Source organism: Manduca sexta, chromosome 13 (assembly GCF_014839805.1).
Source record: "Manduca sexta isolate Smith_Timp_Sample1 chromosome 13, JHU_Msex_v1.0, whole genome shotgun sequence".
NCBI lineage: Eukaryota > Metazoa > Arthropoda > Insecta > Lepidoptera > Sphingidae > Manduca > Manduca sexta.
Genome location: NC_051127.1, coordinates 13,172,203 through 13,185,339, shown reverse-complemented (window position 1 = coordinate 13,185,339; position 13,137 = coordinate 13,172,203). Strand labels below are relative to the sequence as shown.

Below are 13,137 nucleotides of genomic sequence, written 5' to 3'. Positions count from 1 at the left end.
ACTTAATATTACGAGATCATTATTGGAATGTTTCATTACAAGCAAATGACTAGATATAGAGATCAAAAGAATAACATAGGTGGGTAGTTTCGGTGTTCCTGGTGGCTTTTAATTCCTGATGGTGTCCAGGAAGTGGTTTGCGGCACGAGTCTTGATTCCGCTGCGCTGCAGGGAGTATCTATGGTGAGGGTTCAGGAGGAACTGCTGGGTGCTGTCGGGGACGTATTCCAGACCCTGGCAGATGCCCATGAGCTTGTTGCAGTAGTATCCAGCGCCGCATTTCTGGCCGTAGATGTCTACTTCCATTTTCTCAGTGCATTGTTCTTCAGCACCCTGTTAGGTTATAGCTACGAATATAGCTAAACTATTCTGAGATGATATATCAATAAATACTATCCATAAGTTCCTACGTGGTTCGCATATAAGTTCGACTAATATACATCATCGGCAACCCATAGATAATAATTTAGAATATTTATTTTCGTATAAACAGATATTTTGTAATATATTGGATTGATTCACTTGTACCTACGTAGAGCCATGCCATTGTGAGTAATTTATATCAAACAATATACTTACTCATGGAATAAAGAGAATTACAATTTTTAGCCGACTTAAAAAGAGGAGGTTCTCAATTCGACTATTTTTTTTTCTAAAGACTACATACACGAAGTTAGAGTTGTGTTTTACCGTCGTCGCCTATTAAAATAAATATTTGATTACAATATCCTTACCCTGAAGCAGTCGCGTCGGTTGCCGCAGACTTCGTTGATGTAAGTGCCCAGCTCGCACTTCTTGTACTTCTTGTTGCCCTTGCGGATGGTGCACTCTTCGTTGCTTGGCAACCAGTGTCCGGAGTCGACACACACGGGACATTCCACTATTTCGCTGTATGTATTCAATGAATTGTTATATATTAGTTTATTATTATTTTATTCAACAGCGCCTATATAAGTTCAATAGACGAATCACTTTTGTAATTATAAAAAACAACTTTTACTAGGTGTTTGGGTTATCTCAAGATCTGCAGTGTGCAGTTATATTATTCTGTAGAAAGAAATAATCTTTCATTAGATGACTGGAAGATACTGCAGTATTTCTAGTTCTGTCCGTATTTTATTGGATTAATAATGTTAGGTATACAATAGACCTTAGTTACATAATATGGTAAATTGGGTTCCCCGGCATATGCTTTAAGCATACTTATTCTCCATGCTATAATATACATTAAGATGATAAATGTTTATAATTTAAAAATGAAAACTCACACATCGCCATCAAACATGCGTTCTTCTCTCTCGATGAGGTTGCGGGAGTCGTAGACGCCACGGTAGTGGGCGAGGACTCCACCGGCGATGATCAGCATGAGGTACACGAGAGATTGCATGATAGAGGCGGTGGTGGTACTGTAAAATAACGCGTTGAGTATTAGGTGGTACTGAGTGGCAATAATGGTTTTGAACTGCTTTCCAGTCAACTTATTGGAAATCAATGATTACGAAACGAAAACTTTTGTTTTGAATTGTATTACAGAGTAAATCAAATCAACGTATTAATCAGGTCTGCTAATGGTTAGAAATACAATTTATTATCATATTTTCAGTTACTCGATGCGACAATAGTATTGGACACTTCCTCGTGGTTGGTATTATCTATAGTCAGGACAAGTTCGTTTCAACAATTAGATTCCTCGTATAACCTCTATTTATTTATTTTAAATCTAATTTTTCCAACATAAGTAAAAATTTACATAGGACCTTAAAATGGTGAGCCAATGAATGACATCTCGTCCTTATATATTATATGTTAATAAACATAAAGCATTATCTAGGGATAATTCTTTTATGTCTATGTAGTTCTCGATGCAAGGATCTATTTGAATAGTTATGTACTACTGAAGTGTTTATTGCTGCTGTTAGGTTCGTGGGAAATCTCTATGGTATTAGTAGCAGGTATAATTACTTATTATACTTAATTAGGTACTCGATATTATGCTACGTAACATTTCATGTTTCACCCTATTAGCGAGCATCAATGCCATACAATATGTATCTAATTCATTGGTCCGAGTGATGCGACAATGCTTGTCTCGTCATTCGATCGTATAAAAATTACAAGTATATTGTATATATATGATTTGGACGTCACACGAAAAGAAATTGGCGTGTGTTCTAAACCGACAAGAATTCGTTATTACAAATATTATAATATTCCGAGAACTTTGAATAACCGCTGTGTCACCGACTCATATTATTTTCCCTTTACCAAAGTTATTCAGATGTTATATATAAATTTTGACGACAATATTGATTATACGTTCTATATCGGTAACCTCCTACGAGTACGTCGGTGATGCTATAAATAAATGCCTAGTTATTAACCTAGTTCCATTTAGAAGGGTAAACAAGTAGCACAAACAGCCTAGCTGAAAATCGATGAAAGTATACGGATAATTACTATTGCGATGATTACTATAATTTACTTCCCTTTTTATTTTCGTAAATGTAAATTTACTATGATTATTTAGTTTTCAATTATGGATAATATTAATTATCTTTAAATTCAATTTCTTGTCGACTCTAATACTTTAAAAATAGAACTGAGTACCAGTTTAAAGGTACCAAGGCAAGAATAGGTCTTTCTGAATTTTTAAAAAACTATATATGTACTTATAGGAATAAATTATGAAAAGTAACGTGTGTATCTTTAACAATATAGTATTTGTGCTTTATTATTTATATATCAAACGAATATCAAATTATAAGTAGATAACGTGATTCTTCGCACGTACTCTTTAGCTCGCTTTCAACAACCACGTGATTTCACAGAAATGTATTGAGGCTGTCACTAGAAGGGAGCAATTGCTTTTTGAAAGACTTTAAACTGCTATAGTAGTTTTGTTTAACATGTCTCAGACAGGGAATATCGGATGGGATTCTCTTACGTGCATAACAAAATAGCATTCACAGTAGGATAATATTATTACCTATCCCTAATAGAGAGAGTTACTCATCCCTCTTCGATGTAGTAGTACAAGGCTGATGCTACGCTAAACGTAAGATTTGGTCGGTAAATCACAAATTTTCATTGAAGACTTGAATGATACAAGGGCACGCTATTATGAACTTTATGGTACTGATAACTGGGTACGTCGTAATTAATCACTGAAATGGTAATCATATTGACAGATATTGTGGATAAAAAATATTATATATGATATTAATTTTTATAAGTTATAATTTATCTATTTATAATTAATATCAGATTATGATCGACATGGTAAATTTAATTGCAGTGTGCAATAATGGTGTACAAAATTTGTAGAAAACAATATAAAAAGCGGAGTCTGTGATTGTACTTTGTGATTTTTTTTATTACTTAGTATGTATACTAAAAATATTTATTATTTATGCTTCCGACAAAAGTCAGTGACATGAAATTTTAATTACAAAAATAAATCGTCACTGCAGTGACGTGATGTAAAAATGCAATAGAGCGATTATATGTTGATTTTATTGAATCTATTCTTGTTATATTACCCGTTATGTTCTTTTGTAATAAATATTAGAGCAAACAAAAACGGTAATGCACGCGAAACAATTTTTCGCTGAGTATTTTTCGCAAGTCGTCTTAGGCAGAGTGGAAGCGCGCGCGCCGCCCGCCTTCGCGTCCGCCCGCCGGCGTTCGCTAAATGCGCATTCGTGTAACAGAAGTCGAACAACACAGAGGTTTCTATCACGAATTTACAGATTTAATTTACAATCGAATTAAATCAAAACTGTACACAGTGGTCCTCATAAATTGTGTTTAGTTATAATTAAGTTTAAACAATGGGTATGATCTCAAGAGTGCGCGGGAGAATTAGAAGTGATTCGTTCTCGAAGATTCACACAATCAAATCAGAAGATAAAATAGCCAACATTGGTATGTAATAGTGTTTACTTGTTTAGGTATATACTTTTCAGTGCATCTAATTATTTGTGTTTTGTAATATTGTGCGTCGTAGTATGAGGTAGATGTTATAGTTATTGACTTTCATCCATGTAGGTACGTATTTTTATGTCTCGAGATTTGTTTTGTATTTACTTTCTCATGACTCATTTATTTGTGTACATACACGTGTTTTGCAAACATATGCAACTGATGCGCTTGCGCATTATGCATCTATGTAAATACATAACATCTAGATACCATTTGAAACGGTAAATTAAATTTTGAAAACAAAAGGACATAATATTTTATCCGACACTAAATCATGATGATTTTATGACATATAATATACTTCCTATAATAAATTCGAGAATCAGTTAAGTCCCAAAGAGAAAAAAAATTATGTATTATTGAAAGAAAACTTCATGTTAATACTATATTTTTGTGGCACACCGTGTACCGCAGGAAATAATAAGTGTTTCATCCGTTTCCGAATATACTTTTTGTTTTTACGAAGTGACGTTCGGGAGGATATGAAAATAAATGATATCATAAAACAGTAATAAAGCTCATTATAGATATTTTGCTCTGAACATAATTTAAAACTTTTATTTCCCGTCGAAGAATTTACGATTGTCAATTTAGAACGTAGAAGTTTCCTACATACGAGCTATTTTTTCCAGAAACAGATATATATGACTATAAGTAATGAGTATTATTTTCGATTTACGATTTAACATTGTAAGAATCTTTCTTTAAGTTATAAATTGCTGTTGCCACGGTTTCGAGGGAATTAGGTCAGCCCGAGTTAAATTTCGCTTGACAAATGCAGTATAATATTTTACAAATACTTTAAATGACATGTTTTAAGAAGTCTTGCTAATTACAATCTTTTTACACAGTTAACGAATACATATTCCACAATAAATAAACAATGGAATAAGCGTCAATGGTTTTAATATATTTAGGTCACAATGACTTTGTTATGAAAGTTGTTTGTGTGCACCCAACTCTTTCTAATTTTAAAATTTTCAATAGTCGTCTGTCTATGCATGACTCTTTAATTAGAGAATTATTGAAGTCACAACGTTGAAATAAATACAAGGTTACGTATTTAGGACGTACGAGTGCTTCAATGACTGACCTAAAGCTAAGCTTTCTGCATTCCATGCCGCGCCGTGACGCGGGACGCCTTTAAAACGGTCTTAATGTAAATACTTGCTATTGAAAACAACGTACTTAAAATGTCTTTCTAATATATTCCCCTATCAATCAGTGCCGAGCGGTTTCGAGTCATTGCCCTACGCCTCCTTCCCAATAACACGATAGGAAAAATATGCAAAAAAAGCGTTCCATTGCAATCATTTTATTTTCACTGGACGTGAACACATCATGTATTTTGGGAACATTATTAATAATTGTTTACAGTGCACTGACACCGTATGCATGTTGCATTAAATTTATTATTTTCAGCGCCTAACTGCGCTTTTTGTGACGTCTGTGCAGAAGTGGGTTCAAAAGATTTAATATTTATATTTAACTTATCTGTCGTATAATTTATTAGTCACTACATAATAAAAATATATTTTGTATGTTTTATCGCACATTTGAAATACGCAGTTAATAAATACGATAATAAAAACATTGAATTACACTCATTAAACAAACTTTGTAATGTTACTGCATGTAATTAACTCTTTTAAACCTACATAACCTTAACATCAATTGTAAGTGATCATTGTCTTTATTCTTTTAGTATGGCTACTATCTCTGGTGTTCTTGCTGCCGTATTGGGCGCCTCGCGGATTGCTCGTGGCGCTCGGAGGCGCGTGGCTGATGGCAGCCTACACATGTCTCGTGGTGCCAGTTCTCATCTCAGCTAACTACCGGTATCCGGCGAGGTGGTATCCAGCAGTGGCCAAAATGGCTAGAAGTAAGTAATTCGAAATTCTTTAAAAGGTATTATTTTTGGATCTGAATAAGTAGAATACGACAGTAGGTTGGTAAATTAGCTGGAATGTGAATCGCCTGACGGTAAATGTCATTGTTCAGCATAGTTCATCAACACCTACTGCAATGCCAGGTGAAATAGTCGTGCATTGAGGATTTTTAAGGAATTGGGTATAATAATTATATACCTAAGAAAGGTGAGAAAAAGTCTCAAAGACATTAAACAGTTTTATATGCAATCTTGGACTTTGAGAGTTGTCACTGTCCTTATCAAAAGATAACAGCAAACTAGAGGTTTTATGTGAAAGAATGATATAACATCCTTAACTGACCAAAAGGAGACATTGCTAATGTAGAGTTTATTAGGAAGAAATTGCATTGTTTTCCTTTAAAAAATGTATTTATTGCAATAAATATTTTATCAAAACAAACCAGCAAACTCGATTATCTATCATATCTCGAAGCATTAAGTGACGCAGTAGGTATCATTTCCCGAAATAACATGTTTTTTTGTCATCCACGTGTCGACTTGTGCCTCGTATCCTGCTAAACATCCAGTTCAAAGTGACAACACACAGTATTCAGTGGCGCGTATTTTGGCATAAACATTAGGGTGTGCCAATCTCCTGACCTATGCTCCGCCCACGCATTTACTATGTTTTTCTTTGCTATTACCACGTGAAGATAGATTTAAAGATCTTTAAACGATTTCGAACATCAAGGTATTTATTTTACACGGAAGATAATATTTGTGTGATGTGTCTGCAGTTGTTTCCAACGACGCCGATTTTTAACCAATTCATAAAAATGTCTAGGTCCCTGAAGAGATAAATGAATGCGCATCTAGAGTACCTACTCGCGAGTAGCTTAGCTTATTCTATCACCTATCACAAAGGTTGATTATTACCTACTACCGTGTCAGGCACAATTTTCAAACCCGGCAACTAATGTGTGTCTACAAATCGACAAACAGAAAATTTAATGAAACTTCCTGGGAAACCCCGGTACACAGGTCAAGTGCTGCTCTAGACTCATATGGGACTTGTGTGTTTACAGCAAAATGAACCGTATTGTCGGAAAATCTTTAATTTAGGAAAACAAACTTTAATTTATCATTCAATAAAAAAATCTCTACCATTACCAAGGAGCTTCTAACAAAAGACATAAAGAATGCGTTTCTCTGAAACCCGGAAGACTTTCTAAACTTTATAATAGCGTCAAGGTACAGTTCAGTGTTTATAAAACGTGTGAGAATAAACATATTTATGTGGCAAAGTCGGGTCATTGTCGAAACGAAACTGAATGGGCCGGCGGAAACTGGCCTGACGCCAGGGCGCGTGCGTCATGCGCTTTTACTTTATGAGTGCACGTCTCGTCAACACTGGGATATACAACTACACCTTTAAACTGAACAATCCAGAAGGGATGGCAATGTTCTCGATGTTTATAGATTCCAAGTTGTATGCGCAGCAAATATATTTTGTTTGTAAGTAGTTTATAATCTATATCATTTAATAAGTCCGCGGTTAGTGCCATCGGAAAGGAATAATATGAATAATTGAGAACATACAATCAAAAGTAATACTTAAGTGTCTATTGTAAGTAATTTAAAATATGTAGCGAGTTGAAAGCTTTCTCAATAATTTCATTTGTTTTCAATATTTATAAAATTATATCTAAATCAGAAAATGTTATATGAAAATTACTTAAATTTCTTACTAAAACAAGATAAAGGTTATGTAAAAAACGAATGAACACTTAACAAGATTTATTGACCTAAACAAAGAAAAGAAAATAAAAGTAATGCGAAGATTTTGTTAGAACTCGTGACGCGGCGCAGACGCAACTGTTTCGTTCATATTTTTAGTTTTTATCAGTAAACATTTTTGTTGTTTGGCATGAAACATGCCTTTTACAAAATACGTTTCTTTTTTATAATGGAATATAGATACTTAGTTATTAGTTTAGTATATTTCATTAAACTTTTTGATACAACCTTCTATGAGGACGATCTTTCTTGCATTTGGACTTGGTTACTATTAAAATATTAAAAAGATATATGTTCAAAATCTATTTTCTAGTAATTCAAAAGGTAATAATACCACGAGCGTGATATGAAGTAACAAACACAAGTTATTATTCAAATACTAAAGCTCTAGAAATAATTAAACCGTAATTAATATTAAGATGTATTAAATTTTAATACTAATTAAAAAATATTGTATAGTGAAATATTTACCAGTAGAGATGCAGTAGATGTTGTTACTGGACGAGGGCTGGTTAGCTCTGGCCTTCCTTGGTCCATGGTGGCTCTTTTATACCGATAGCCTCCCATAGGAAAGGGCTGTGATGTCCTGTCCCTGAAAAATACAAGACATAACCAAGATTATAATTTACACCATATTTTAATGTTTAGAAACCTAAGTACCTAGTTCAAGTTTAAATGTAATTCACTTATTTCTTAGTCAATTCAGGACATGTTACTAAAGATAGGTATGACTCTGATTTTATCGGACTAATTTGTCACTCTTTTTATTCACACTCGTTCTTATTTGAGGCGGCTATACTGTACAGATGCATGCGAGTTACAGAATTTAGAGAGTAAAGATTTACTCATTGCCTTATTACCTAATACAATCGATGGTAAAATAATTTCGGGGTACTAAGAAAATACGTATATATGTGACTTTACCTGTAGTTCAATTTATTTATCTATATTCAGCCTCGTAATTCCACTATCGTCGTGCTCACATTTTGTATGTACCGTCCATTATTCCAAGAAAATCCTGGTTGTCTGAAAAATTAAACAATGGCTATTAATTATTGAAGAAAACGTTATGCAAATGAGAAGAAAAATGTATCTGAAGGCTGGAAACTGGACGTGGGCAACACGACCCGACAGGTGACGGTCACTGCCTCCCCACTGACCGCTATGTATTATAACTATAATATTTTATCGATCTCATTTTGTCGCAGTATTTTATTACCAATGTTATATGATTCGATATATGTTTCCGATATAGCGATAGACTCGCCAGCTATCACATAAATAATACACTACAATATAATTACATATCTATCGACTTTTGAATTAGATCTATTGGATGAGCTAATATTATCAGGTTTTAATTTATTTTTGTAATTATCTCATCATCATAATAATGCTGTTATTAAAAGTACATATGTATTGTATGTATTAAATAGTATGGTGCCTGATGTAGGCAAGGCCTGTGTTTCAAGTCACCACGTTCTTACATCTTGGAAGTATGTACAAAAACAGTAACAAAATTTGGATTAAAAGATGCAGAATTATTATATGTAAATAAAATTTATTTGGCAAATCTAACGATATTCATTGTTTCGTTTTCGTTTTTTTTTTTGAATTTGGTAATTAGATAGTACTTACCCATAGTATCGATTCTACGTAAATTTGTTATTTAACTGTGTTTATTATTTTCCATAGCACTTAATTTGTAGACAGACTAGAAAATAGGTTCATCTATCTTCTATTATCGTGGCATTTAAATAATTTTGTATGAAATGTATACTAAAGAAATTAGGTATTTCAATAAGTACATATATTCATAAAAATCACAACAAAAGGATGATTGCTCTCATTGCACTTCCAAGCTCAATCTATAGTCGCAAAATTGTTGCTTACTTATACTTATATACCGTATTAGATTATGAACTAATTCCTCACCATTAATTTATCAAAAAAATGTGTCTATCATGTTTAAACTACAATTAATGCCGTCACACCCTATTCCCTTAAGCTACCTTCGACATAGTAGCATCGAGTGTTAAACATTCTACCATAGTTTTTCTGGCCGCTATAGTTCAACGAACTATTATATTACTTGAGTGTTTTTATTTATTTTCAGAAACAGCAAGAAAATTGAGAGCGCCATTTGTTTTCATCTTAACTATCCTTAAAACGGCGTATGCACCATTGGAAAGATCAGAGAAACTCTTTCTGCAGATGAATAATTTGTCTACTATGATAAGTCAGGTAAGAAATTGTATTATGTCAAACACTGCAACTTACCCTAATCACAATCAGTCTTACTTATACAAATTTCGCAAACTATGCTTAATTAAAACACAAATTTACTTGATCAGCTGAAGTCAAAACTCGCCATCTTGCCTCTTAATAGGGTTGAAACTAGGGAACCGGTGATGTTTTTGACAGCTATTTAAGCAATTCTTAATCACCTCTTAATGCTAAACCAAGTTTATAAGTAAGACTGTATATGTTCGAATAATGACTACGACTGTTGATGGTAAGTTTATTGCAGACCATCCATTAACGATAGGCGTGTCGTCTCTTGATGTCACCAGGTTCATGATAGCCTATTTCATTAAATTTTGCATAAAATATGAATTTATTATATATAACACACTATTGTTTGGGGGTTCGCCCGCTTGAAAAGCTTTTCCCGCTACTAAAGTCACTAAACACTTTACGACGCTAGTACCATCTTTTTAAAAACAGATTAAAAAGATCCATTAGGTACTTCCCACAAGAGCAAATTATCGGCATAAAAGTAGCCAATGTGTTAATTCAGGATATGCGCTACCCGTGTCCAAATTGCATCCAAATCTCTTCAATTGTTTCTGCATTTACTACTAACAAACATCTAAAACTTTTAGCAAACTTTCGCATTTATAATATTAGTAATAAAACAATTAAGATTTTTTAGTTTTTAAAAAAAGGTTAACTCGTGTGCATGACGTTGTGGTTGTTGTTCCAGCTGCTGATGTTCACAGCATGCGACCGACTCCTGGTATCACAAGGCAGACTCACCTCTCTATATTCTCTTATGTTCTACAACGTTATCACCTATTCAGTCAGCTATGTTAGAGAAATATGCACAAAAGAAGACTGGTCTCCATACGTGAACGTCACTCGACATTCCCGCGTCAAGCACCTTGCTATGTCTGCCACCAAAATAGTACTCGAGTGGACAAAAGCTGTCACATTCATCGTCACTATAACGTTTGTTCTTCTCACCCTTGGTTTGGAACAAGGTTTGGAACATTACCGACCCACAGCGCTATACACTGCCATCACTGGAACGTATTATCTTCTATCAGAAAGAACTTTCTTAGAGCTGTGGCCGATAGCTCTGTCCGCTTTTAAATTGGAGAGGTTGGAAGGAATGGAGGCATTATATTGTGGTCTTTGGTCAAGAGGAGTGACGACGGCACTGGCCGTGCCTTTAGTGCCAGCATTAATGTGGTACGAACGATGGAGACTAGCATTTCTGGTTTTATACATTTGTGTATTCGTTCACGGGAAATACCGTCTTGGTGAAGCGCTGAAGAAAATAAGGGAAGCGCGCGGCTCATTAGCTAAATTCAGACGGGCAACGCCAGAGGAGCTGGCTACTCTAGAAGATGTTTGCGCAGTTTGTTTGGGCACCATGAAATCGGCCCGTGTAACGCCATGTGCCCATTTCTTCCACGCCGATTGTTTAAGAAGGTGCCTCGCTACATCCGACAGGTGCCCCATATGTGTCAGGCCGTATGTGTTTTGCTGACAGACATAATTTGGATACTCGGATAAGACTGCTTAGAGCGCTTGAAATTAATTTCAAAACTCGACTGAATGCTGAAATGATTTCGAAGTTATGAGTGTGGTTCATGTTCCAAAATTACCCATCTATGCATGTTCATTGCAGAAAGAAGTTACGATTATTTTTTCAAAGATAAAATTTCAATATACATAGGTAGTATTTAAACAATAAGTATCACTTTTGTATTACAATACCTACTAAATAATACTACTTAAATTGTGTGTGATGTATTAACTGATGAATATAGAATTCAAAACAATTCCAAAGGTATCTCTTCGTATTCTAGTTCATTAAAATACAGGTCTTAGTTAGAAAACTACTGGGTCACTTCGTTTTTAAACAAGGCTAAACTGAGTTACCCATTCCCTGTGGATTTTGGGCGGGCGCTTAGAAAGCTAAATTTGTAGCAGGCAAAAAAACTTCAGAGTTTTTAAGATTTTCTTTTTTAAGAAATTGACATTTTTAGATTTCGGACACATTAAACCCTCTTTCTGTAACCAAGCCGCGTAGTAAAACGATTATTGTAACCAAATTAATATTTCTAATATTTGTATTATTTTGTGATTTAGGCTTTAATATTTAAATGCGATAAATGTTTTTTACGTAATTAATAGCAACATGTATTTTGTAATATTGTTATTTGTGCTAGCTTTTTTATTAGTTGTTTAAAAAGTATATCGTTCAGCCTTGTAATATGTTAATTTAAATACGAATAAAATGCATGTGTTTAAAGTACGTACACGTTGACTTAGCTTGTTCTAAAGTTTCGACTATATTTAAATTACCCACATACTCTTCGGGTCCAACTGTACTATCGATATTTTATACAATAAATGAACAACGAAATGTTGTAGCCTTCGATTGTTTCATTTTGTCTACAATCCCATTAGTTAATATACATATCTACCGTATTTCATTTTCAATAGCTGAAACCGTAACTAGAATTTGTAGAACTTTATTTTTGTTAATAAAATATAAGTGAATACCTCGTTTCACGGTTGTATTTATCGTCATCTTATTTTAACATAAAATTTGTATCATAAAAAAGGAAATTATGATCAATTAACTACAATTTACACAAAAATACGATGGCGCAGAATTAGCAGTCTGTTTGTTAATTTAACCTTTTCTATAATAAAAGAAAGAAAATATTTCGTTACAGTTTTACTCCAGTTTATAAATGCAGTATTTATTAAAATTGAGAATATCGTAACAAGCCATATATTTTGAGAAGAATATCTGCGTTTTTAAAAAGACATCTATTAATTTATTATGATCGATTCAATACATTTTTGGAGTTGAATACTTTAGCCGCACATATTTTTGCAAAATTAAAGCTCTATAAAAGAAATTATGATTTTGTAAACGCTACTTTTTCCATAATTTATATGACGTAATAATAAGTGATTTATACTAATATCGCTTTGTTGCTTTTCGTTTGAGTAAGTTATGAACTTGCTAAAGTCATGTAAAAGCCAAATCAAAGCAATGAGGCTCTACCAAAAGTGACATTGGGTCGTAGCGGTCCAAAGACTTATCTGCTGAGTTTAATGGTACATCTTATTGTTATTTTTTTATGACAAACAGTAAAACAAGTCTGCTGCTGATTCGGGATGATTTGCGAGTGGCTGCGTTACCATGACATCATGCGGTTACGTCACGTAAACAAGATCGCCGC

The 13,137-nt window shown here is 33.9% G+C and overlaps 2 protein-coding genes across 2 annotated transcripts; one reads left to right on the top strand and one right to left on the bottom strand.

The window, feature by feature from the left end:
* Window positions 1–22: 22 nt before the first annotated feature.
* Window positions 23–9,741, bottom strand: LOC115450210. The gene is made up of 5 exons (XM_037438310.1): window positions 8,573–9,741; window positions 8,120–8,240; window positions 1,269–1,406; window positions 735–888; window positions 23–333 (listed from the first exon to the last, which is right to left on the bottom strand). Exons 3-5 carry the CDS (start codon window positions 1,385–1,387, stop codon window positions 109–111), a joined length of 498 nt encoding a protein of 165 aa, XP_037294207.1. The 5' UTR covers window positions 1,388–1,406; window positions 8,120–8,240; window positions 8,573–9,741; the 3' UTR covers window positions 23–108.
* LOC115450209 lies at window positions 3,672–12,315 on the top strand. Its single transcript, XM_030178205.2, has 4 exons — window positions 3,672–3,924; window positions 5,687–5,863; window positions 9,765–9,892; window positions 10,635–12,315. The coding sequence occupies exons 1-4, from the start codon at window positions 3,831–3,833 to the stop codon at window positions 11,421–11,423; spliced, it is 1,188 nt and encodes a 395-aa protein (XP_030034065.1). The 5' UTR covers window positions 3,672–3,830; the 3' UTR covers window positions 11,424–12,315.
* Window positions 12,316–13,137: the final 822 nt, after the last annotated feature.